This window comes from Panthera pardus, unplaced genomic scaffold (genome assembly GCF_024362965.1).
Source record: "Panthera pardus isolate Hobbes unplaced genomic scaffold, ASM2436296v1 HiC_scaffold_10, whole genome shotgun sequence".
In the NCBI taxonomy this organism is placed as follows: Eukaryota; Metazoa; Chordata; class Mammalia; order Carnivora; family Felidae; genus Panthera; species Panthera pardus.
In genome coordinates this window covers 55,884,318-55,912,106 of record NW_026526655.1, presented here as the reverse complement: position 1 = coordinate 55,912,106, position 27,789 = coordinate 55,884,318, and the positions used below count along the sequence as shown (strand labels likewise).

The 27,789-nt window shown below is 33.8% G+C and overlaps 1 protein-coding gene across 2 annotated transcripts in view; it reads left to right on the top strand.

Moving 5' to 3' along the window:
* Positions 1-27,789, top strand: part of AGPS (alkylglycerone phosphate synthase) — a 148,639-nt gene that overhangs the window by 58,432 nt on the left and 62,418 nt on the right. For both annotated transcript variants that reach the window (XM_053907421.1, XM_019460473.2), the window contains exons 8-10: positions 3,060-3,140; positions 17,495-17,620; positions 20,115-20,223. In XM_053907421.1, the coding sequence (XP_053763396.1) occupies positions 3,060-3,140; positions 17,495-17,620; positions 20,115-20,223 (316 nt within the window). The remainder of the gene's footprint in view (positions 1-3,059; positions 3,141-17,494; positions 17,621-20,114; positions 20,224-27,789) is intronic.

Below are 27,789 nucleotides of genomic sequence, written 5' to 3'. Positions count from 1 at the left end.
CTTTGGTGTCAGGTTTCTTTCACACAGTATAATGTTTTTGAGATTACTCTGTTCCTGAGTTTATCACTAGTGCATTTCTATTTCCTTTTGAGTGATTCTGTATTATATAACTATACCATAGTTTGTTTATCCATTTTTCTATGGATGGACACCTATGCTCTTTCCAGGTTTGGCTTTTATAAATGAAGTTATTATGAATATTCTTGAATAGGTGTTTTTGTAAACATAAGCTTTCATTTCTATTAGGTCAATATGTAAGAGTGGAATTAAATCATAGTAGGTACATAGTCAGTTTTACAAGCAATTTCCAGGTCTTTGTTCACAGTAGTTGCACCATTTTACACCCCCACAAACAATGGTAGTTTTAGTTATTCTGTGTATCTGTTTTTAAAAGAACATTTTCTCACTATATTATTGTTGCTCCTGGCAAACTTAAAAACAGTTCCTTGTGTCATTTAACATAGTTTCACATTCAGATTTTACAGTGGTTTCAAAATTGTTTTTATTTTATACTTCATCTGTTCATATGGGGATTGAAACAAGACCCACGTTAGCTTTTGGTTGTTTCCTTAAGTCCCATTTTATCTTTCTTCTTTTTTGAATATTGCTGACTTTTGGAGGAACTAGGTGATTTGTAGTATAAATTATATCATATTTTTAATTTGCCTGTCACTTCATCTTAGTATCATTTAACTCTTCCTCTAGGTTTTGTATGTCCTCTGACCTGGAAGTTAGATATAAAGTCTAGTTAGATTCAGGCATAGCTTTAAAATTTTTTTTCAGCAAGGATTATCTTGTAGATGATGACATATTTTTCTATGTCATGTCACATCACACATAATATCTGTCCACTTTAAGTATTGCTAAAATTAATCAGCAGGGGGAGAGAGGGGAGGGTGGGTGATGGGTATTGAGGAGGGCACCTTTTGGGATGAGCACTGGGTGTTGTATGGAAACCAATTTGACAATAAATTTTATATATTAAAAAAAAAAGTGGAAAAAAAAAACACACAAAAAAATCAGCAGGTGTTCAGATGGTGATAGGCTGATTATTCTGTAAAGTTTCCCATTAACCTTTGTCCTTATCTCTGAGTTTAAGAGAAGAATCGTCCTTAGAAGATTACCTAAGAGTAGCCTGTTCTGGAATAGACTTTGGAATGTTTTTGAATTTCTGTGTATTGTGTACAAATTTACCACTAAATCTGTTACTGAATTTGTAAAATAGTAATAATACAGAAAGTAATTGTGAAGATTAAATGAGATAAAAGTCTTTACATTGAGTAGATAGATGCTGAAAATTCTGTAGCAGAATTTTAAATGGCAGAATTTTAGCCATTTATTTTGTAGAAAAACCTTGTGTATTCACTGCCTTTAATGTTAAACTCTCCTAAATATTGTAGTGGATGGGTGGTACTTATAATTGTGATTTGCTTTGAAGTTGATAAGGTATGTGTGCGAGATTTTGCACGAGTACTTCTGATACAATGTGTACAAAATATGATAATTAGTAATGCCAGTTTTCTACTTAAATATCTACAATAATACTAAGACCTATTGATCTCAAACTTTTTATTTTATTATTAACTTGTATTGGGTAGTGTATACTAGATATAATAGGGTATCCTATATATTTTCTATAGGTTTCTCTATGAGTGCCCATAAAGGTGTTTGTTTGTTTTTCTTTGCCTCCTTTCAGTTTCTTTGATCTACCAAAAATATGTTTGGACCACTGGTAGATACAAGGTGTATAATTACCACAAGCATGTAATCACTTTAACAACCAGTCTACTAGGGGAGAAGTGTGTAAGTTATTCAGATTACTGGATTCTGTCTTTTTACTTTACAGTTTAGTACAGACCAAAAGACTCATTTGCCATAGTTATATTGAAATTACTATGTCTTATTGTGAGAGTATAATTAAAATGATAGCTTTACATAACATAAAACAAAAATTACATTCACATATGTCATCTTATTTAATGTTTATCATAATCCTGTGAATTAAACAGTACAGTGATTTGTGTGTGTTCAAATTTGGGCTATAAGCAGACAATTTTCATATTGTCTATTGCGTTCTTTCCTTTTTGTTATTAGCTAGACTTACCTGCATTAGTTATTGCCATGAAATTGAAAATATCAAAGTGCAAAGAAAGCTTCTGTGGGATCCAGAAGAAGGTCTATATGTTAATCTGTTTGCTCAGCCAAATAGAAGGGAAAAGAAGTCTGACTTTAATAGTACAAAGTAATTCATACATATAAAAAATTAGGTCAAATAAGAATGTTAAAAACATTCTGTAAACATTTTGTAAGTTGAGCCAGATGATATTCAGTTTCTTCTTTTCAAGTAGGAAGCAGGGGTGTGCTTTGTTTCCTACCCAGAGCCTCTGGTCCTATTTTGGATTAAAAATATAGTAGGAATGCCATTTACTATATGCACATGTCTTTTTTTTGATCTCACAATGGCCATCTTCTGATATTCTTAAGTTAGATATGATTTATAACTATTAATAGTAGTGCAGATGGTATTTACAGAATGCCAGGAACTTTGTATGCTAAGACTTTTTTTTTTTTTTTGAGATTTTATTTTAAGTAATCTCTACACCCAGTGTGGAGTGCTCAAACCCACAACCCCAAGATCAAGAGCTGCACACTTCACAAACTATGCCAGCCAGGTGCCCCCATATACTAAGCTTTTATGTGCAGCATCTCATTTAATCCTTATACCAACCTTATGAGTAGTATTACTATTCACACTGTACAATGAGGAAGCACTAAAAGTAGACAGTTAAATAATTTGCATAAGGTAAGTACAGTTTAATTCAAATTGATAATGAATAAAGACAGAGTCTATCTTTTAAACCAACTCTTGTGCGATATACTGCCTAAGTTGCTATGTCTGTCATGTTTTATAGTCTGGGATAAATGGAATTTTGTAGTGAGGGTAACCCTACTTGCTTATTTTCTGTCTTGTAACTTGCTACCTTGAATTAGGAAGCTATATTTCCTGAGAAAATGTCAATAGTTCATGGAGATGAGAATTTTTTCTTCATTTGCAACAGAATCGAATCCTCTGGGTTGATGAGAACAATCTGACAGCTCATGTAGAGGCTGGTATAACAGGACAGGAGTTGGAAAGACAGGTATGTTACTTCCTTTAATTAACATTTTCAAAATTGCTATATGTCCTCTCTATGAATGGAGTACCTTTCACAGTACATTCACTGAGCAAATTTGTTCAGCTTTTATTGTGGGTCAGGCATTGAGCTAGATACTGAGAATATGGTAGTGAATAAGACACCATCCCTTACCTTTGGAAGGCTTACATTACAATAGAAAATTAGATAAATAGACACTTATGATTCAGAATGAGAATTGCAAGGTGAAGGCTGAATGCAGGGTATTATGGCTCATCACATGGGGTTAGGAGGGAAGGAACTGGACAAAGAAGGTATTGCAGAGAATGCAGCTTTTAAAATGAGACTTCAGGATGAGTGAAAGCAAAAAAGTTAATGGGAGTGGAGAGAGCAATCCAGTCGGAGAAAGCAGCAGGTGCAGAGGCTTTAAAGGCAGCTGTTGCTCTTGGGGACCTGCAGACAGCTGAGTGTGGCTGAGGTCTAGTGTGTGTTTGTGGGAGAACACACATTCTATATGTTGGGTGGGTGTATGTATAGCAGTGGTAGAGGATAGAGCCAGGAAAACATGAAGAGATCAGACTATAAAGGAGCCTTATAAAGCCCCTTCTAGAAGTTTGAACTTTACCTCTGTATTCAGGTAGTTCTGGCTAGCTCCTGTGTGGAGGATAGATGGAGGGCACATGAAGGTGGGTAAGAGGCTCTGGCATAATTCAGGCAAGAACTGATAGTGACAATAAAAGAGTAGAAATGGAGCAAAGTGAAACATATTGGACATAGAATTCTCAGAAGTTGATGATAAATTGGATCAACTGGGTAGATGTTGGTATTTGCTATTGAACTTTCAAGTGCCTAATTTCATTGAAAACTGCCCATCTCATGAATTAGTCAAACTCTTGGAGACCTTGTAACACTTTTTGGTATCCTGATGAATTTTTGGAAAGCTTTTGGTTCCTTTCATGGATTCTAAGCATGTAATTATTAAAATGTATTGATTTTCAACCGCCTCAAACAGGGTCAGGATGACTATACCTCAGCTGTTGTAAATAAAAATCAGAAAGTTTAATTTGTTGTTGATAATACTGACCACTTTGTTCTACTTGAGTTACAGAGACTCCTCCCTTCTACATTTTAATGGGACATGGAAATGAGATGGTTGTCGATCTTTTTTTAATTGTCTTTTTCCTTATTTCTTGGTAAAAAGTTGAATGAAATTGGTATGCTACTGACCATTTCTGGATGAAAGGCTTTGAAAAAAAAATTAGATTATTATCTTTATTTTTGATTTAATGAACTAAGAACTGGATGAAATTGAACATATTGGTTGAGGCAGTGTTAAGATCTTCAATAAGCCAAGGTTTTATAGAAGTCAAAGTAATTACCTTTGTTAATTACTATAGTTTATAATATAATGAACTTAATACACACACACACACACACACACACACACACACACACACACACACAAGATGAACTTAAGTGGGGCAGAATAATAGTATTTAATGAAAAAAAACCTGTAAAAAGTCCTGTATTAGTCTTCCATTATGTCTGAATGAGGCCCTAGCAACACAGCAATTTTTTTATAACAAAAAGTGGCCTTTCATGTCTCTAATTTTATGTCTTTGATTATAGCATTTGATGTAGTATTTTAACCTTTCCAAGTTTTTTTTTTTAAAGGTTAGAATTAAAATTCAACGAACATATTTCCTTGAAATTTAAATGACATTTTCCTAGACTAGGAACTTCTGATATTTTACCTACTAGTTCATTTCCCTAAATGCCAATATAGAACTTTCTTTTTTGCCTCCAGTAGACTGTAATGTAGTTTCTATAGCTGTTTCAATCCCAGTTCAAGTTTTTCCTCATTAAACTTCTGTACCCTTCAGTTTCTTAATCAGCTGAGGTAACCAGCTTAAAACATCCTGCTTTTTCCTTCTAGAAATTCTTAAATGACACAAATATAGTAGCTGGGTAGCACAGGTTTTAATCTCTTCAGCTTATAGATTTACACTGATTTTAATATATATAAAATTTAAGAGAGGTCATTATTATGTCAATTGTGGATTTGGGAATTTGTTTCTAGGCTTACTAAAGTTTTGGCTACTGTATTTTATTAGTTAATAGTCTGGGGATGTGTGACTTACGTTTTTACTCCCAAGGACTCGTTTCCCTGTGCCTTAGTTTCTTTATCTATGAAATAGAGGTAATAATTCCTACTTTATATATATTTTAGGAAGAAATAAGTTAATCATGTAAAGTGCTTAGAACTTTTATTCATTTCACTAATTTTTATTGAGCACTATCTGTACTTCATTGAAGCACAGCTGACTTTATTCCTTTTATGTGCCAAAGACTTCTATATTTATAACATCATCTTAGAGTTCTTTCTTGAACTCTATAGAGACTTATATTTTCAGTTGCCCTGTTGATGTCTCCACTTTGCATATATAATAGACATTTTAAACTCAATATTTTAAAAATTGAATTTCCATTTTCCCTTCACAATTTGCTTATTCTTTATCCTTCTCATTCTCAGTTGATGGGAATTCAGTTCTTGTGCAGCTTGGGGCAATATCCTTGGAGTCATTTGTTCTTGTTTCACTTTATAATAATTTCACTGAGGTATAATTGGCATACAATAAATTCCACTTATTTAAAATGTACAACTTGATATGTTTTGGTACACAAGTATAACCATGAAACCATCACCACAATCAAAATAATGAACACATGTACCAAACCCAAAGATTTACTCTTGCTTCTTTATAATCCTCTCTATCCCAGTCTTACCCCCACCCCTGGCAGTCATTGATCTGCTTTCTATCACTGTAGATTTGTTCAAATGTGCTACAGTTGTACTAAATCTAATCATGCACTCTTTTTGAGGGTAGATTGAGGGTACGACTTCTTTCGTTAGGCATAATTGAGATTAATGAATATTGTTGCATGTATCAATTAGTTTATTCCTTTTTATTGCTCAGTAGTATTCCATCATATAGATATACCACTATTTATCCATTCACTTATTGTTGAATATTTGGATTATTTCCAGTTTGAGGCTGTTACAAATAAAGCTGCTATGAACATTCATGTGCAAATCCTTGTATTGACGTATACTTTCATTTCTCTTGGGTAAAAAATCAAAAAATGAAATGGCTAAATCAAATGGTAGGTACATATTTACATTTTTGAAAAACTACCAAACATGTTCCCAGAGTGCATCATTTTATATTCCTACTAGCACTGTGTAAGAGTTCCAATTTCTCTACATCTTCTCCAATATTTGTTAATGTTTTAGTCATTCTAGTAGATGTGTTACAGTATCTCATTGTGGTTTTAATTTGTATTTTTCTAGTTAGTAGTGATGTTGAACATCTTTTCAAGTGCTATTTGCCATCCATATATCTTCTCTGGTGAGGTGTCTGTTCAAGTTATTTGCCCAATTTTTAAATTGGGTTGTTTGTTTTCTTATTGTTGAGTTTTGAGAATTCTTTACATATTCTGGATATAAGTCCTTTTGCAGGTATATACTTCAGAAATATTTTCTCCCAGTCTGTGGCTTGTCTTTTCATTCTCTTGACAGAGTCTTTTGAAGAAAAGATGTTTTTTATTTTGATGAGTTTCAAAACATATTTAAGTTTTTACTTTATATATCATGCTGTTGCTGTCATGCTTTGCTTTAGCTTAGGATACAAAAATTTTCTCCCATTTAAGTTTCATAGTTTTTATTTTACATTCAAGTTTCTGATGAGTTTTGAAGATTTTTGAGTTAATGTTTATGTATGGTGCAAAGGATGGATTGAAGTTCTTTTTTTTTTTTTTTTTTTTTTTGCATATGGCTATCCAGTATTTTCAGCACCATTTGTTGAAAAGATTACCCTTTTTTCATTTGACTTAGCACCATGATAAAAAGTCTGTTGTCCATATATGTGTGCATCCTGGGCTCTATTTTGTTTCATTGATCTTTTGTATATCTTTATGCCAGTACCAGATAGTTTGGATCACTGCAGCTGTATCATAAATCTTTTTCAAAGTTGTTTTGGCTATTTTAGGTTATTTGTATTTCCCTATGAAATTTATAATCACCTGTGAACTTTTGTTTAAACAAAAAAAGCCTGTTGAGATTTGATTGGGATTGCATTGACTCTGTGTCAATTTGGGGAGAACTGACCTCTTAACAATATCGATTCTTTTGACCCATGAACATGGTATGTCCCTAGTTTTTTTTATGTCTGTAATTTCTCTTAGTAGTATCTTGTGTTTTTTTTGTAAAATCCTTCATGTTTTTTAAAATAAGCTTTATCCCTAAGTATTATATATATTTTTGATGCTATAGTAAATGATATTTAAAAAATTTGGCGCGGGGGGGGACACTTGGGTGGCTCTGTTGGTTAAGCGTTTGACTCTCGGTTTTCGCTCAGGTCACTATCTTGCGGCTTAATGGGTTCAAATCCTGCATTAGGCTCTGTGCTGGCAGTGTGGAGCCTGCTTGGGATATTCTGTCTCTGTTTCTGTCTCTCTCTCTCTCTCTCTCTCTCTCTCTCTCTCTCTCTTCTCCCCCCCACCTCCTGTTGCTCTCTCTGCCCCTTTCCCACTCGTGCTATCTCTGTCTCTCTCAAAATAAATGAATAAACCTAAAAAAATTTTTTTTCAGTTTCTGAATGTTCTTTATTAATATGTATAAATACATTTGAGAGTCTAGAGATTACTAAAAAAGTACACAAGAAAAAAGTGTAGAAATACAATTGATTTTTGTGTACAGATCTTATATCTAACAACCTTGCTAAATTCATGAATTCTAAGTTTTCTTATAGCTCCTATTGGATTTTCTATATATATGATCATGTCCTTTCTTAATAATGACAGTTTTACTTCTTTCCTTCCAATCTGTATGCCTTTATTCCCTTTTCTCACCTGATTGTGGTGGCTTGTGCTCTAATACAATGTTGAAAAGAAGTGAAAGTGGACATCCTTGCATTATTCCTGATTTAGGAGAAATGCATTTAGTCCTTTACCATTAAGTGTGATGTTAGCTATAGGTTGTTGTTGTTGCTTTGGTTTTGTAGATACCCTTTGTCAAGTTGAGGAAGTTTTTTCTGTTTTAGTTTTCAGAGTTTTTATTAGGAATGGATTTTGTATTTTGTCAAATTCTTTTTTGTGTGTTAGGGGGGAAGATAAGGTAATTTGAGGCCATTCCTCTTTTTAAATAAAGCTGATTTTCATTACTTTAAATTTCCCCCAACTACTGCTGTAGTGGTATTCTACAAATGTTGATATGTCTATTCATTTTCATTCATTTCAAAGTACTGTATTTTTCTACTTCCTTTTTGATTTTTTTCTTTGACCATTGGATACTTACAAGTTATTTAATTTCTAATTATTGGGGGGATTTTTCCAGGCATCTTTCTGTTACTGATTTCCATGTTAATATCATTGTGTTCAGAAAACATTTATATGATATGAATCCTTTCAACTTAATTGATATTTCTTTTATGGCCCACAGTAAGGTCTGTCTTAAGAATGTTCTATCCATACTTGAAAATAATTTGTCTTCTGATGCTATTGGTTGAGAGTAGTCTACAATTGTCGATTAGGTCAAATTGATTTACAGTGTTGTTTAGGTGTTCTGTATTTTTTCTTATTTTCTGTCTACTTGTTCTATCATTTATTGAGAGAGGAGAATTAACCTATCACCTATCATTGTAAACCTGTCTTTTTTTTTTTCCTTGCAGTTCTATCAGTTTTCTTCTTTTCATCTTGATTAATGAACCATTTTCTTTCCTCTGAAATCTGCTTCATCTAATATTAAAATAGCCATTCCAGTTTTCTTTTGATGGTTGTTAACTTGGGATATCTTTTCCTTTTTCCATTCTTTTAACTGATTTTTATTTTTATATTTAAAAATTTTCTTGTAGACACCATAAAATTGGGTCTTTCCTTTTTATCTAACCTGACAGTCTCTACCTTTAATTGGGATATTTAGACCATTTACCTTCAATGTAGTTTATTGACATGGTTCAGTTTAAATTGTCATTTTGGTATTTGTTTTCTGTATTTTCCATCTGTTTTTTTTTTCTTTTCCACTTTTACTAACTTTTTGGATTAAACATGTTTTTTGATACCATTTTATCTGTTTTGTTTCTTTATTAGCTATAACGTTTTGTTTTATTGTAAAGGTTGTTTTAGGGTTTATAGTATATGTCTTTAATTTAAAACAGTCTATCTTCAAGTGATAATATAACACCCCACTTCAGAGTTTAGTAGAAGAACCTTACAGTATTATATTCATTTTCCCTTCATCCAATTTTTGCTATTGTTGTCATATATTCTGCTTTTACATATGGTATAAAGCCTACAATATATTATTACTACTTTTGTTGAAATAATCAATTATCTTATTTTAAAGATATTTAAATAACAAAAGAAACCATCTTATATATTTATCCACCTAGTTACCCTTTCCAATGTTTTTAATTCCATTTGATGTTATTTTCCTTCTGCTTGAAGGACTTCTTTTATTATTTTTTGTAACAGCATTGTATTTATCTTTAAGTAAGCTCTACATGCAATATGGGGCTTAAGCTTATGACCCTGAGATCAAGAGTTGCATGCTCTACTGACTAAACCAGCCAAGTGCTCCCTTCTTTTATTATTTTTATTTTTTTAATGTTTATTTATTTGGGGAGGGGGGAGGAGGAGTAGAGAGAGAGGGAAACACAGGATCTGAAGCAGTCTCCAGGCTCTGAACTGTTAGCACAGAGCCCAACGCGGGGCTTGAAGCCACAGACCACGAGATCATGACCTGAGCCAAAGTCGGACACTTAACTGATTGAGCCACCGAGGTGCCCCTCTATTTTTATTGTTTTAAGTTTGTTTTAATTCCAGTATAGTTAATATGCAGTGTTATATTAGTTTCAGAGATGCAATACAGTGATTCAGCAGTTCTGTACATTACTCAGTGCTCATCATGATAAGAGTACTCTCAATACTCTTTACCTGTTTCACCCATTCCCTCACCAACCTCTCCTCTGGTAACCATTAGTTTGTTCTCTATAGTTAAGAATCTGTTTTTTGGTTCATTTCTGTTTTTCTTTGTTTCTTTGTTTTCTTAAATTTGAAGGATTTCTTTTAAATATTTTTAGTGTGAGTCTGCTGTTCATGAATTCTTTCTACTTTTGTTTGCTAAAAATCATTTCATTTTTTTAACACTTTAAGGTTTTTTAGAGAAGTTTTAGGTTTACATCAAAATTGAGAAGAAAGTACAGAGGTTTCCATATGTCCCCTGTCCCCACACGTAACATAGCCTTCCTCATTATCAACATCATTCACCAGAATGGTGGGGTTTTTTGTTTGTTTGTTTTACCAAGGATGAACCTATGTTGGCACATCATAATTACCCAAAGCTCATAGTTTATCTTAGGGTTGACTTTTGTGTTGTATATTCTATAGGTTTGGACAAATATACAATGACATAAGTATCCAACATTATAATATTATATAGAATATTTCCACTACCCTAAAAATCCTCAACTCATCTCTCTCCCTCCTACTCCTGGCAACTTCTGACCTTTCTATTATCTTCATAGTTTTGCTTTTTCCAGAATGTCTTATAGGTGGAGTCATAGAGTATGTAGCCTTTTTAGATTGGCTGCCTTAATTTAGTAATAATTCATTTAAGGTTCCTTCATGTCCTTTCATGGCTTGATAGCTCATTTCTTTTTAGCACTGAATAACTTACCATAGCTTATTTATCTATTTACCTACTGAAGGACATCTTGGTTGCTTCCAAGTTTTGGCAATTTGTGAATAAGCTGCTATAAACATTTGTGTGCAGGTTTTTATGTGGACATAAGTTTTCAACTCCTTTGAGTAAATACCAAAGTAGAGAATTTCTGGATGGTAAGAGTATGTTTAGTTTTGTAAGAAACCACCAGATAGTCTTCCATAGAGGCTCTGTGCCATTTTGCATTCCCACCACCATTATATGAGAGTTCCTGTTGCTCCATGTCCTCATCAGCATTTAGTGTTGTCAGTGTTCTGGATTTTGGCCGTTCATATAGGTGATATCTTGTTGTTTTAATTTTTGTTTCCCTGAGAATATATGATGTGAAGCATCTTTTCTTATGGCTTATTTGCTATCTTTGGTGAGGTCTGTTAAGATCTTTGGCCCATTATTTTAAATTGGATTGTTTTCTTATTGTTGAGTTTTAAGAGTTCTTTGTATTATTTGAGATAACTGTCTTCTATCAGGTGGGTTTATTATTTTTATCTTTGGCAATCTTTTTTTTCCAAGCTTGTGGTTTTTCTTATAATTTCTTTATATTATTTTTGCAGAGCAGACATTTTTAATTTTAATGAAGTCTAGCTTATCACTTATTTCTTTCACGGATTTTGTCTTTGGTGTTATATCTAAACATCGTATCCAAGTTCATTGCAGTTTTCTTCTTTGTTATCTTTTGGGAGTTTTATAATTTTGCATTTTACATTTAGGTCTATGATCCACTTGAATTCATTTTTGTAATGGATGTTTTTAGATTCATTTCTTTTTTTGCATGTGGATGTTTAGTTGTTTTAGCAACATTTATTGAAAGGCTATTTTGTTCCATTGTATTCCTTTGCTCTTTTTTTTATTAAAAAAATTTTTTTAAATGTTTTTATTTATTTTTGAGAGAGGGAGAGAGCATGAAGCAGAGGAGGGGCAGAGAGAGACACACACAGAATCTGAAGCAGGCTCCAGGCTCTGAGCTGTCAGCACAGAGCCCAATGTGGGGCTCGAACTCATGAACTGTGAGATCATGACCTGAGCCGAAGTTGGATGCTCAACTGATTGAGCCACCCAGACACCCCTTGTCTTTGCTCTTTTATCTAAGATCAGTTAAGTATATCTCTGGGCTCTCTGTTCTGTTCCATTGATCTATTTTTTGGTTCTTTCCCCAAAACCACATTGTTTTGATTCCTTAGTTTTGTAGTAACTCTTGAAGTTGGGCAGTGTCAGTCTACTTCCTGGCTGTTAGTTCTCCTTCAAATTGTGTTGGCTATTCTGGGCTTTTTTGCCTTTCTATATAGACTTTAAGATTAGTTTGTCAATATCTATAAATAACTTGGGATTTTGATTGGGATTGTTACACTGAATCTATAGATCAATTTGGGAAGAACTTACATCTTGATAATGTTGAATCTTCCATGAATATGAAATATCTCTTCATTTATTTAAACCTTTGATTTTATTCATTAGAGTTTTCATCACAGATCTTGTACACATCTGTTAGATTTATACCTAAGTATTTCATTTTGGGGGGGTTCTCATGTAAATGGTATTATGTTTTAAATTTTAAATTCCACTTGTTCCTTGTTGGTATATAGGAAAGCAATTGAATTTTGTGTATAAATCATGTATCCTGTAATCTTGCTTTAATTGGTTATTAGTTCGAGGTCACCACCTGTGTTTTCAAAGATATTTTAACTGAGTGTAGGATTGTAAGTTGACAGTGTTTTTCCTTCAGTAATATAAAGATGTTGCTTCGCTCTTGTCTCACTTTACTGTTTCTGACAAGAAATTAGATGTTACCCTTATCTTTGTTCGTATGTACATTCTGTGTTTTTTTCCTCTGGTTGCTTTTAAGAGTTTCTTATTTCTGGTTTGAATATTTTGATTGTGATGGACTTGGTGTAGTTTTTTGTGTGTTTCTTATATTGAAGATTTGTTGAGCTTCCTTTATTTTTTGGTTTATAGTTTTCATCACATTTGGAAAATTTTTGGCTATTATTTCTTCAAATATCTGTCCCTCCCTGCCTTACCTGACCCTTAGGGACTGTTTACTCATGCATTAGGCTGTTTGAAGTTCCACAGCTCACTGCTGCTCTTTTCAGTTTTTTCTTTACTTTCTTTTGCTATGTCTTAGAGTTCACTAATCTTTTATTTGTGGAGTATGTTTTACGCTTAACCCCATCAAGTGTATTTTTTTTTTTTTATCTCTAACATTGTATTTTTTACTTTTTTTAGATGTTTAATTTGGGTCTTTCTGTGTTTTCTGTGTCGACTCTTTGAACATACGGAATACAGTTAAATAACTATTCTGATGTCCTGGTCAGCTAATTATAACATCTCTGTTAGTTCTAGGTTGGTTTGATTATTCACCTCATAATGATTATTTTCCTCATTATAGGTTGTGTTTTCCTGCTTCTTTGTATGCTTAGTAATTTTTTTATTAAGTACCAGACATCATGAATATTCTCTTACTAGGTCTTAGATATTTTTCAATTCTATAAAAAGTATTTTTTAGCTTTTTTCTGGGATGTAGTTATTTGGAAATAGTTTGATCCTTTAGTTATTGCTTCTGTGATCTTTTAGGTGGATTCAGAGAAGTGCTCAATCTGAGACTAATCATTCCTCATTACTGAGGAATGACCATCCTGGGTGTTCTACCTCATGTTCTGTGAAGGAAAAGTATTCCAAGTCAGGCTGGTGGGAACAGGTTTCTGGCCCTGTATGAGTCCTGGTACTTTTCTCTAATCAGTTTGGATTATTTTTTCCTCGGGTCCTGTGTAGTTTCCTCACTTGTATGTGCTTTTCATTGCTCTGCTGACTACTTGAGGGGGACCATCTGCCAGTCTCCAGGGTTCTCTCTGTGCTGCTCTCTTCTCTTTGGTACTTTGTCTTGTGAATTCTAATGCTTTGGTTTTCCACAACTCCAAACTCCCATCTCCTCACCTCACAGTGTTTTCCAGAGTTGTGCCTGGATTCTCTTTCTCTGCATTGCAGCCGGGAGTTAAGCCAGGGACAGTCATAGTGTTCGTTTCCTTTATTTGCTTTCTCATAAGCAGTCCTTTGTTACCTCATGTCCAGTGTTTAAAGACTTTTGTTTGGGGTTTTTTGTTTTTTTCATGTGAGAGGGTAAATCTAGTTCCTTTTTGCTTCAACTTGGGTAGAGGCAGATGTCCCTGCTGTACTTTTAGTTTCTTCATTACACTTCTAATTGTTCTGTCTTAATTTAATTATGTTTCTTGTTAACTTCAGTTCCCTTCTTTGTCTGTATAATAACAAGCTCTACAATCTAGGATTTGCTCTTAGTAATATTTCTGAGCCTTAGAGCATAAGGAGTCAGTAAATATTTGTTGTCTTAATAATGAATGGGGTACAGAAGTGAGTAAGATAATATTCTTATTCCTTTTTATGGCATACAGATGGAGAGGAGAGGTGATTCGTGTTTAAAAGGGATATTTGGGGGCGCCTGGGTGGTTTGGTCGGTTAAGCGTCCGACTTCGGCTCAGGTCATGATCTCACAGTCCATGAGTTCGAGCCCCGCGTCGGGCTCTGTGCTGACAGCTCAGAGCCTGGAGCCTGTTTCAGATTCTGTGTCTCCCTCTCTCTCTGCCCCTCCCCTGTTCATGCTCTGTCTCTCTCTGTCTCAAAAATAAATAAATGTTAAAAAAAAAATTTTAAAAAAAAGGATATTTGGTTAACTGTATGAATTAAATCTGTAAATCTTTCTTCAGACTTTTCTTAGCAGCTAATGGCATTAACAAAGACAGCAAAGGCACAGACTTTTAAAAGAAGTGGCTGAATGTATATGGTCAGAGATACCATTAATTAAGCACTTAACTATATGCCAAAAATTGTTTCTTGTTAGTGTACTGTAGCATGCAAATTTTCTGGGAAGCATAATAATAAATGAGAAGTTTCAAATTCAGCTTCTTAACCATTCACTTATTCACTTACCTAGTAGGCAGGTTGTTAGGTTTTAAAGAAGTAGATTTAAAATGGTGTGCTGGGTAGAGCTCCCTGAGCATAGAGACAGTCTTTTTTCTCCCTCCCTCTCTCCCTCCCTTCCTTCCTTCCTTCCTTCCTTCCTTTCTTTCTTTCTTTCTTTCTTTCTTTCTTTCTTTCTTTCTTTCTTTCTTTTTTGTATCCTCATTTCATAGCTTTACATGACTTTATAATTGGAGAAGGTAATGAACTAGCCTACCAGACATAGGAGGCATATTATTAGTACATCTAATATTGATGTACTTACAGAAGCAGTATAGATTTAATTTGCTTTGGTGTAGGTAACGTGGAGATTTTGTCATGAGAATATGTGAAAACTCCCTGTTTAGTGCTTAGGACATCTAAGTGCTCTATTGCCGGAGTCCAGCTCCAGCAGGTTCCCAAAGGATGAACGGCGTTGGCGAAAAAGTGAAAATAAAACAAAACAAAAATAAAAATGGACACAGACAACAGCAGTGTGTTGTTTATGAAAGCAGGCCGCTTTATTGTGGCAAACGTGGCATTATATTTGTTAGCAATTTCCTTGTAGCATGCGCCATCTATGTTTTCTAGCATTACCTAATTCTAAAAATGTTCCTATGTGTAATCACCCTTTAAGGAATAACATGGTTATTTTCTCATAACATTCCCTCCTGCCCTTTGCTTATTGATTAATTTCTTACTTTATTTTCATTATGTATCTATGTTTATCTATAATCTATAGAGCATTTGCTTTGCTGTTTTCATGAAAGGTCATCTATCAACACCTCAAGTGGAACAGTTATAGGGACAAGACCTCTTAGTTGTTTCCCCCAACCATTTGTGGTTCAAGGAACAAAAGTATTCGCCTTGGTCCGAGGTGCCAGGAGGGGGCCAAGAGGGCCTTAGGAACCCACACCTTATGCATTCTCAGAGAGACAATGCACCTAGGAACTAATGAACCATTCTGTACTTTAGCCCACTAGGTTCAATCATCATCTGGAATGCCTCCTGGGGGCCAAGTGGGCTTAGGGGCTGGAGTAACTTGTGCCCATAGATACACAAATCAAATCCATTTGTCCCCTCCTTGGCTGGGAAATATATGAAGCTATCCTTCCTTTAGGTAGAGGAGTCTTTATAGGGGGTGGCAAGGGCTAGATGTAGGGCCACACAGTTTCCTTGCGGAACCTTATTTCCTTCCCCAATGGTTCTTTCTCAGGGGGCCTGTCGAGGGCAGTTCCCCAACAGACAATTCCCCAGGTACTTTTACTAAGGCCAAATTGCATAAAAGCGGGAGTACGAGAAGCTTCACTGTTGGTGGGCCGCCCTGCAGTCCCGATCCGTCCACACCCGGGCCCTGCCGTCAGGCTGGTTGGAGAGCTCGGCTTCTGGCACTCTATGAATGTTTTTTCTTTTTCTTCTAATTTCAGAAAAATTGAGTAATAGTGGTCTTTTTTTTTTTTTTTGAGAGTAAATAGTACAAATATAGATTGGGAACTAGAAAGAAATATAAAATAACAGTCTGATAATCTTCATTTTAAAATTGTTCATTCATGTATTTAAGCTCCTTATTTGTGAGTAGTTAATAACCTCTTAAAATTAAATAAACATTTTGAATATTTAGTGAAAATAATCTGTTAACAGTTGATGTCTTTCTAAATCTTTTTTTCCTAGCAAAACAATTAGAAAAGATAAATAATTTGCAACTTACCAGGTTCTCTCACTTTGGATCACAACTTTTACACCATACTTAACAGATACAAACATAGCTGACATATTCTACATCTCTGCATGGCTTACTTGAAAAATAGAAGCAGTTGCTTAACTGGATGACTATCAAAACGGTCAATACAGATTGATGGGCTTGAGTGCAGTAGACAGTGGATGTGCAGATGGTGGTGTCTGTACCATTTGACGTGAGATGGCTGAGTCTTTAAAATGATTTCAGTGGAATGGCTTTGGTGGTGTTGCAGTAAAGGGCATCCATTCAACTTCAGGTGCTGTGCAGATGGCAAAGCCAAGCTAATATAGAAAAATGAGAAACAAGTGACTATTTAATGTACAGGAATGCATGATCTGCATCACAAATAAATGATGGTATTACATACAGGAAACCTAGCCAGATGGCTGTACATTAAAACACATGACTCCTTGAGAGAATTAAGTACAGGCAATTTGCTTAGATTTTGTGCAGGCCTGCTGCATATTATATTAGGGTAGGGAGATCAGGAGATTAAGTGCTTTATTTATTGAAAGTGTTTAGGTGAAGTTGGCAGTTATTTAAGCATAATCTGATCTCCATAAGTACTTAAGTTGTGTCTTTGTGGTTAAAAACAAAGTAGGGAGAGTAGTTGGTATTTTAAAATAAAAGGATCTAATGAAGAAGATTGGCTAGCAAACCTGTGGAATTGTCTTTTGGTCCACATTTTTCAGTTTTGTAAGGTTTTCCACTAGGCAAAAGCTTAAAAATTGTTTTAGATGAGCATGATAAAAGTATTTCTTTTTCTATATAGGTTTTAATGAGTCCAAATACCAGTGACAAGTAGACATTTTAAAGTGTGAAGAGTTAATGTGTTGAGTGCTGTGTTAAATGGGATCATTTTCACTAGTAAAATATTACATTTTTTTTGTTTTTCAGCTTAAAGAAAGTGGTTATTGTACAGGTCATGAACCGGATTCCCTGGAATTCAGCACTGTGGGAGGATGGGTATCTACTCGGGCATCGGGCATGAAAAAGAATATCTATGGCAATATTGAGGACCTGGTAAATTTTTTTCTGGTTATTATGTAATAATTGATTAGTCTATTATTATAAAGTGATTAAAGCCTTTTTTTTTTAGAGTTGGATAGTAGAGCCCTACCAAAAGTATACCCTTTTTGGTTATAGTAAAGTTGACTATGTATAATGGAGGCAGTTAAAAGATAAATGTGGTCATTATTTATGAGTGCTCCTTTTCAAGTGACTGATATTTAAGCTTTGTAGATGCTTCATAGTATCAGTTGTAAAATGTATAAATATTATTTTATAAGCCTCATGGAGCCTCAGTCTTCAGCTACCAAGGTTTTAGTCTATTTAGGTGATCTCATCACTGCTACTCTTTTTGTGCCTTAGGAGAGTTTATACTTAATTTTCTTAAAAATTGTTTTCTGTATACAATTAAAGAGCCTGATTGAAAAGGTCCTAGTAGGTGGCAGTATCACCAATAATGGTTTATGTGCACCCCATTTTATTTTAGCTCATCTGGTACCAGTGGTCTTGGAATTAGTGCGAGAATAATTTAACTATGGACATCCTGGCTAGGGATTAGGTATCATTTGTTCCATCTGTAGCTTTTCCAGTGAGTAGTTGTATGATCTTGTACAAATTGGATCACCTTTCTAAATTTCAGTTTCCTTTTCTGTAAAGTAGAATGACATTCACTGCACAGAATTATTTTAAGTGTGTATTATAAACACTTAAAATGTTTGCACTACCTTGTTTTTTTTTAATTGAGGATATTTTAGAAATCACTATTTTTTTTTTTTTTTTTTTTGCAAATTCAATTTCAGAGGAGAGAATTTAATCCTTTTGCTATTGGATTGTTAAAAACTTTATCATAGTTAAGCAAACATTTAGTACTGCTAAAGCATGTAATTTATTTTAATCCTTTTTTTGAAAATCCTTAAGATCACAAATTATAAGCACATATCCTAATGTGCTTATTTGCATGCGTATACCTAGCTTTTAATCTAAAAAAGAATGATGCTGTGTTTGATCTACTCTTTAAACTGTTATCAATATATTAACTTATAAATGAACATAGATGTACACATTATTTTTAGAATGCATATAATTCTTTTACCAATAATTCATGGTTTATTAAAGTAACTCCCTATTAATGAATGTTTAAATTATTCTTGATTTTAAAATTGTAGAAAATAAAGGGGAAAGTATCCTTTTTAGTAATTTCTTTAGTATACATCTTTTTAATCACTTTCTTTGGGCAGGTTCCTAGAGCTTGATTTGTTGCATCAAGATGTTTATATGTTTTTGTGTCTTTGGGTCTTTATAGCCAAGTTGCTTCATAGAAATTGTTAATCAACATTCCCACTAGCATTATGAGAATCTTGATTTTACTGGACCTTTTATTTATATTTTTGTCTTTTAATTTTTTCTTTAATTGCTTCTGAATGTAAACTTTTAAAGTGTGCTTATTGGTGATTTTTAGTTTTTATTTTGTGAATTATTGATGTCCTCTGCTCAGTTCCTTAAATAATAAATAGACTATTTTTGTTTATCTGTCAAAAAGGCATTGCAAAAATGTGTTGGATTTTCACTTAACCATTTCCTGATTTGGATCTCAGGAACTATTTTTGAGTGACCCTTCAATATGCTTACTTCTTTAGTGGTGTGAGACCTATACTACACACATATCTCTTTTCTACTCTTTTTTTTTTTTTTTTTTTTTTTTGATTTTTTAAATGTTTATTTTTGAGAGGGAGAGACAGAGAGACGGAGAGACAGAGAGAGACAGAGCATGAGTGGGGGAGGGGCAGAGAAGGGTGAGACAGATTCTGAAGCAGGCTCCAGACTCTGAGCTGTCCTCACAGAGCCCCATGCAGGGCTTGAACTCATGAACGGTGAGATCATGACCTGAGCCGAAGTCAGATGGTTATCTGACTGTGCCACCCAAGCACCCCTCTTTTCTTCTCTTTAATTCAATCACATCATCTCCCTCTTCATCCCATTTTTGACCTGATCATAATTAATATTTCATTCTTTTCACTCTTTTCTACTAAGTGGGCAAAGCAAATAAGTTGTGGGTGGGAATAAGGCAAGAATAAATTTTTTCTTAGAATTCTAAGCATGTGGATCAGTGCTTGATGTGAATAATAGTGCTTCATAAATATTGTTAAACGAGTGAAGGAATGAACCTGTTAAAATATGACCATTGCTTATTTTTTTTCATCCTTTAGTTCTTTAAACCAAACTAAATTTGGTTTAAAGAAAAGTGCTTTTCATTTTTTAAGATGATGAATATACCCAAACCATTAATATTATTAGAATGATTTCCCCCCCTTTTAAAGTTATATAAAACTTATTTTTAGTCTAAGAATTATTAGAAGGTACTAGAATTCTGAAGGGTGTCATCATTTATCACTTAATCCAATGTTTTTAGAAGTAGAGTTTTTTTTAAATATGTATGGACGTGTGTATACACACACACACCATTCACTGACAAATATGTAGAATTTATATCGTGCATTGTATTAAACAGGTGGTTCATATAAAAATGGTAACACCTAGAGGTATAATAGAAAAAAGCTGTCAAGGACCTCGTATGTCAACAGGCCCTGATATCCATCACTTCATCATGGGATCTGAAGGTAAATATAACTAAATTTATTATGAAAAAATAGAGGTTAGTGACTAGTTTTGTGAAAATCTGTGATATTGTGATATAAGATCTTTGAAAGAAAGGCGTGTTTTATGTATGTAAAGGTGATTTTTTTTTAGTTTTATTACTTTAATTTAGTACTTCATAGTAGTTTTTATTATGAGAACATCTTATTAAACATCCTTTTACATTTTGGTTTTTTATAGTTTTAGAGATAACTTAGTCTTTTTGGTATTTTATTTTTATTTTAGACGTTTCAGTCCATGATTTTAGGAAGAGTAGCTGTTAAGATTTAAAATAGTTTGCTTTAAAATTTTATATTATTCTCTATTCTTGTCTGAATTATCAGGGGGGAAGGGACTGAGAAAGTATTGTGTTAGTGTCTTGTCTTTCTATAGTTGTATCTTTTGTTACTTGCTATTTGATTCTTTGAAGAAGTGGAATTTACAATTCTGTTGATTTACATATCTTTTAAAACTTGTTTTTTTTGTTTGTTTTTGTTTTTACTACTTAACTAGTATTCTTTGCTTGGTTACTTAATGCTGGGTGAACTAGAATGTAGTTCTTTATCTTATACAAAACATTTCATTCCTGTACTGATCAGGAAGAAACTAACCTTCCTTCTATATTGCAAACTAACTGTTATGTGGTGAATTTTATGGATAAGATGAACATAGTCTTTATTTTTCAATTTGTAGAATGGTAGAGAGGGATATCCCTTAAATTCGGAGAAATAAGATAAACCTAGTATTTCTAAATTAATGGAAGAACTCATTACTAATTTAGAAGGTGGTACAAGGTAAAAAAAAAGATAGACTTTCAAAACATTTAGCTTATTCATGGATATGAGAGCAATTATAATAAACTAAGGTGAAAGGGCATAAATTTTATCTTTTGATAGTAATATCAAGGACGGAAAAAATTAAACTGTGTCTCAGTGACATGGTAGAGGTCACCATTGATTTGATGACCAGTGGTACAGCTTAGATATTTTTTTCATAATAATGATAAACCTTTGTCAAGATGTCTCAACAGTTTACTCTCATTCCTTTTCTGATAAGTATACTCTTCTATGAAACAATAGAACTACATTTTTAATAAAAAATGTTAAATTCTCTTAAAATAATCAATTCTTTGATAAATATTCTACAACTTTTCATACTAACACATCTAAAAGTTAACTAAAATATGTAACTTTTTGCTATCAGGTGTCAAATTGAATAACAAATAGGTATTAAAACTGATAGGTATTTTTAAAAATATTTTTTGTATAATTTTTTTTAATGTTTATTTTTGAGAGAGAGTGAGCTAGAGTGAGCAGGGAGGGACAGAGAAAGAGGGAGAGAGAGAATCCCAAGCGCTGACAGCACAGAGCCCGATGCAGGACTCCATCCCACGAACCATGAGATCATGGTTATGATCTTAACCGACTGAGCCATCCAGGCACCAAAAGTGATTGTTATTAATTATACTGTTGATGCAATTGGAGTCAACTTTATACATATATATTATCTTTTCAGGTAACCATATCAAACATTTTGTTTTTCTTCCATCACTTAGTATTTTAAAAATTTTGGTTGCTAGGTATTATGCTGGCACACTAAAGGACACAGGTAATAATTGACCTTTATAATACAGTATGATAAATTGTATGATAGAAGTAAATATAGGAGAAATATGGACAAAGTTTGCATTGATGGGTGCTTAAGAAGACCTCTCCAGAGGGGCCTTACCTAAAGCGGTCCTTGAAGGTTGATAAGGAGTTGAGGGAATAAGGTGGGGAGGGAGTTGCCTACAGAGAGAACTGCATGGCAGACTTAAAAGTGAGAACAAGCTATGTCTGCCTTGTGAAGCTGTGAATTTTTCAATATAACTGGAACATAAGATCCAACTGTAGGGTGGAGTAGGCAGCAGGTCTAGGGGTAGAGTGGAAAGGATTATAGGGTGGCTGGAGAGATAATTTGGTCTTTCATGCCTTTTAAAATAGTTTAAACTGGATCTAAAGGACTGGACTACCTCTCTCAATAGTAAATTATCGTATGAATTTAAGGAAGGTAAACTAATAATAAAGTAAGATAAAAAATATGATTTATTAAACATATATGCTAGGGTAAATTACTGTATTTAAATGAGATCTTATTATAAATATACATGTAAAATGCCATACTGATCTAAGAGCATAACATGAAATCTTTCAGATCTGGATTTCAGTCCTGGTTCCACCACTTACATTTCTGTGACTTTGTGTCAGTTAGGTAATTCTTTATGCTAGTGTCCTCAGCTATAAAATGGGGATAATAAAAGAATCCATCTTCATAAGCTTTTTGTGAGGATTAAATGAGGTTATGATAAGCAGTCTATAAGCATTTAGTAAGTACTCAACAAATGTTAAATTTATTACTATTGTTGCTGTGTATTACTTTGGCATCAGTGATCTTTCCAATGTATTTATAGTCCCTAATCTCCATCTCTGTTTGTATGTGGATATAGAGTCATCTTAATATAGGCCAGGAGACAGCATGATTGGGAAAGTAAATTTATGCGAAATCATTTTTTTAAAGTTTTATTTATTTATTTATTTATTTTTGAATTTTATATTTTTAATCTTTTTATTTAAATTCCAGTTAGTTAACATACAGTATAACATTAGTTTCAGGTGTACAATATAGTGATTCAACACTTCTTTGTATCACCCAGTGCTCATCACAAGTTCAAATTCTTTTATAATATGTATTTTCATCTGCTGTCGTGAACTATCTAAATAATAACCTGCTGCCTTAAGGGTGTCATAAGCTTTTCCTCAAGCTTTGGAAACATTTTTTCTTGCTACAGTTAAATCATGTGATGACAGCCTTGAAAGTATTATCGTTCAAAAATGTATTTTCCTGATCCTACTAAGTTGTACATGTGACTAACCATGTTAAATTTAACGTTTTTGTCTTGTTTTGAGTTACGAATTTTTCATAATGATTTTTTTCAACAAGCAGCTTCTTCCCATTTTAGATGCTAGAATGTGATCAATATAATGAAAATTATAATAAATAGTCAAAGCATCTGAAGTGCTTTGCATTTTTTTTTCTGATGTATGGAATTGACTAGTAACTTCAAATAGCTTGCTCTTTTATTTGGAAAATGGTTAAAAGTGCATTTGTATTTTTTAACCCATGACGCACCCTTGTTTTAGCCTTTGCTCTGTGTTGAAATAAGTAAAATGCTTACTATCGGTCCTTTTATGTAATTTTACTAGTCACCTTTTGGTCAAATAAAGCTAACCCTTTACTAGATTCCTCCAGAAGGGCACATTGTGTATCTCATGAGTTCTAGAATGTTTTAAACTGTTTTCCTCTGACCTGGATACCAGCAGGACAGCTTGGGTGGATATAACATCCATGGGTTGCACTTTCTTTCCTTGTTTCTTAAAAATGCTGCTCCAGTGCTGCCTGGTTTTATATGTTGTTTTAAAGAAATCTAATGCTAGCTCTTTTGCCTTGTAGCTTCTTTCCTTTTTTTTTTGCCTGGGTGTCCTGAGGATTTTGTTCTTTATTATTGAAGTTTACTACTTTTATAGATCAGAGTTGATTGTCCTAGGTTGTTTTGCGTGGTACCCATTGGACCCTTTCTGTGTTTATATTTAGGTCTTCTTCTATTTTGGAAAGGTTTTTTTATAGTGTAGTGTCAGTGATTAGGGGTTTTCTCCCAGTGTTTTGATTTTTCTTCTTTAGGGATACAAGTTCTATTTCAGCCCCTATTTCTCTGACCTTTTTTTCAACTTTTTATTTCATTTTCTTTCTCTTGGTTATTTTCTTGCTTTTCTCCAATGCCCTTTATTAAGTTTTCATTTGAATCTATTCTCTGTTCTCCTTTGAATATCTTATAACTTAGCCTTCATTTTTTATATGTTTTGTGTTGTTGTTGCTGCTGTTCTATTTCTTTCCTGAGATCAGTCATCTCTTATCTCATTGCTTCTTGCTTTTTGTCCATTTATGTTTTTAGTGTTTGTGTTTTTTTAAGTATATTATTTTGAGAGAGAGAGCATGCACGTGCATGAGCAGGGGAGGGATAGAGACAGGGAGAGAGAGAATCTCAAACAGGCTCTGCGTCCTCAATGCAGAGCCCAACATGGGGCTTGATCTCATGAACTTTAGATCAAGTCCTGAGCCGAAATCAAGAGTTGTATACTTAACTGAGTGAGCCATGTAGGCGCCCCTTTAATGTTGTATTTCTGATTCAAGTATTGTTTTTAATATCCCCAAATGCTTGCTTGACAGTACTTAATTCAGTTTGAAATGTTGTTTTACGGTTTTTTTTTCCTTCAGGATCGTGGTTGGTTTAGGGGAGAGACTTTTTATTAGCAGAAAAGCTTTTATTTATATTTTCTGACTTACTGCAGTAGTTTTTGTGGATTTGGTGTGCTTTTTTTCTGTTGCTATTTATTACTTAGAAAGGGTTCCTAGTTTGGAAATGTCCTTTTCTGTCACTCCTACTCTCTTTTGTGCTACTTGTTTTTGGATGGTGGTATTGTTGGTGGGAGAAGGCATGATGGCACGTCTTCTTTCTCTCTTATTTCTATAGGATCTTTAATTTTTTCTATTATACTTTCCCTTCATTACCTTTTCTCCAAGGAATAGCACACTTCTCTGAATATCATGCTCCCCTTGCTTCTCTAAGACTGCCATTTCTGGTTCCTCCCATTTTCAATCCCCTCTCCATAGCCAGGGCCTGTATAGCATTTTGGCATTATTGTTGCACTTTTGCTTTCTGTGATTCTGTCTATGCTTTCTTCAGGTCCTATGATACCCTCTTCCCTTTCTTATGAAATCTTTTAAGCCTCCCATTATTTTCTACCCTTACAAACTTGCAGCAAGTAGAAGGCCGTAGAAGGTCTTTTGGAATTTTTTCGCTTTATTTCTACTTCACAGGTAATGTGAAGGTCAGAGTGTTTTTTGTCTCCTAGTAGTATTGAAGGTTTTATTTCAAGCTATACAGAGAAAGACAGATACCATATGTTTTCACTCTCATGTGGATCCTGAGAAACTTAACAGGAACCCATGGGGGAGGGGAAGGGAAAAAAAAAAAAAGAGAGAGAGAGAGGTTAGAGTGGGAGAGAGCCAAAGCATAAGAAACTCTTAAAAACTGAGAACAGGGGCGCCTGGGTGGCTCAGTCAGTTAAGCGGCCAACTTTGGCTCAGGTCATGATTTCTCAGTCCGTGAGTTCGAGCCCCACGTCAGGCTCTGTGCTGACAGCTGAGAGCCTGGAGCCTGTCTCAGATTCTGTGTCTCCCTCTCTCAGACCCTCCCCCGTTCATGCTCTCTCTCTCTCTGTCTCAAAAATAAATAAACGTTAAAAAAAAAAACTGAGAACAAACTGAGGGCTGATGGGGGGTGGGAGGGAGGTGATGGGTATTGAAGAGGGCATCTTTTGGGATGAGCACTGGGTGTTGTATGGAAACCAATTTGACAATAAATTTCATATATTAAAAAAAAAAATGATCGAGAGCCAAAAAAAAAAAAGAAGGTTTTATTTCAGCATTATTTGTGGTTTTGTTTTACTTGTTGATTTTTATGGGTTTTTTTTTTTTTGGAGGGGGGGGAGTAGAGAGGGGAGAAGTTTCAGAATCAAATGACTGCCATTTTCTTAGTCCTGAAGTTACCTGAAAGTATATTTTCAAATTACAAAAGGTTGTATTTACTTTAACCAAATACTTGCATTTTATATCAAGTAGCAATTGAAGCTCTTAGTTTTCTTGAGAACAAACATTACATTTGAAAATTATAAAACAGAAGATATTTAAATTTATTGCAACATATTTTGGATAAAAGAGAAAGAAAAGTGAATGATATATAAGCCTCTATGATGTCATCTTGCCATGGAGTTATCTATAAGTAATAATACTAAGTAGATATAAAATATGAAGTGTATAAAGTGGTATAATGTACATATAATCAAGTGATAAGTAGTCCAAGTCTTTTATATCACTCTGTTGACAATACTCCCAAAACAAAAGAATCAATAAATACAATAAAACAGAACAGAAACGAGCCTTTTGATTAAGTGAATTTGGATATATCCATTTGTGATGGGCTAATTTGAATGTAAATCTGAATGGAAGCTGCCCTCCTTCAAACTGTGTTTGAGACCTGGATGATTTTGCTTTCACAGTGGGACCCCCTGTAGAGCTGATAGCTAGATAGTTGCAGAGACTCACCTTAGGCATTTCACTAACCTTACAATAATGCAGTCTCATTTTACTGATTTTCATCTTTTTTAACCTAACTTATAATGTTATGGTGGATTTTACTACTTCAGAGTGCCTGCTCTACTACATACGAGGCAGTACAGGTATATAGGGGTTTAAGGCATAGTCACTTTTCACTGTTACCTTAGAATTTTGATGTAGAATTAGAATTTTAAAGGAAGTTTGCTAATGTAAAGGCATATATATTTTAAAATCAACTTTTTGAATAATCACATGTACAAAATTAAAATATGGACAAATGTACAAAATTCAAAAGGTACTGAAGGATGTACAAGGGAAAATCTGCCTTCTATCCCTGTCTTCCAAGCATCTCCCTTGTTCAGAGTAAACACTTAACTGCTGTATATCAGTATATATGTATGCAGTTTTAAAAACACAAACAGGAGTTTACTACTCTTTGCTTTACACTTCATTTTATAAAGCTGAGTCCATGTAAGTATCATTACATTTAGAGCCACTTCATTCTTTTTGACAGCTACTTGAATGTATACCGATGTATTTAACCAGACCCTCATTGATTGGCATTTAAATGGTTTCTGGCTTTTTTTCCTGGGTCATATTTAGGTTATGTTTAGATTATATTCTATAATTCAAAGAAATATTTTCAAATGGCTTCACTTGTCAGATGTTAAGGAAATATTTCACAAAAACCTGGGAACTTGGAGTTTAGTTTTAAATAGATGTTTTCCTGTCTACAGTCAAGGCTTATATTGACCTTTTCCTTAATGAATTTCAATCTGGTGACTGTTGAGTTTCAGCAAGTATTTATTAAGGTTTTCTGTAATCTGTGGTCAGATTAAATAGAGGAGATGATTCCTGTGTTTAGGAGTACATGCCTGTCAAATTTCAATTTATTTGTAGAAAGAACTTTTAACATCAGATGTTAGTTCCAAGGCTATAGAAGCTTCTAAAAATGTTGAAAAGAGTTGAAAGAATTACGAATAAGTTTAGTGATGGTGTCACTGTAGTAGTAGGAAGATTAGCAACATTAAAAATTAAAGTAGTACTACTTGTATTGGTAAGAAAGAACAGGTATGATAGAAAATTCTGTGCTGGTGGATGAGGAGACAGCATAGTATTAATGGTTTACCTGTCAGCCTTTTGCCTCTTTGGCAAAGGTTTAGAAGTTCTCTTAGACTCTTTCTATAGTCTAAGATATCTATTTCTTAAAATTTTTCTATTTGTAAAATGCATGATGGTTAGTTCCTTATTTAAGGAAATAACTCTGAAGTTTCATTTGTAATTCATTTGGAGAATTAAGTTATAATGGTTATTTTAAAATAGCTTTATTGAAATAC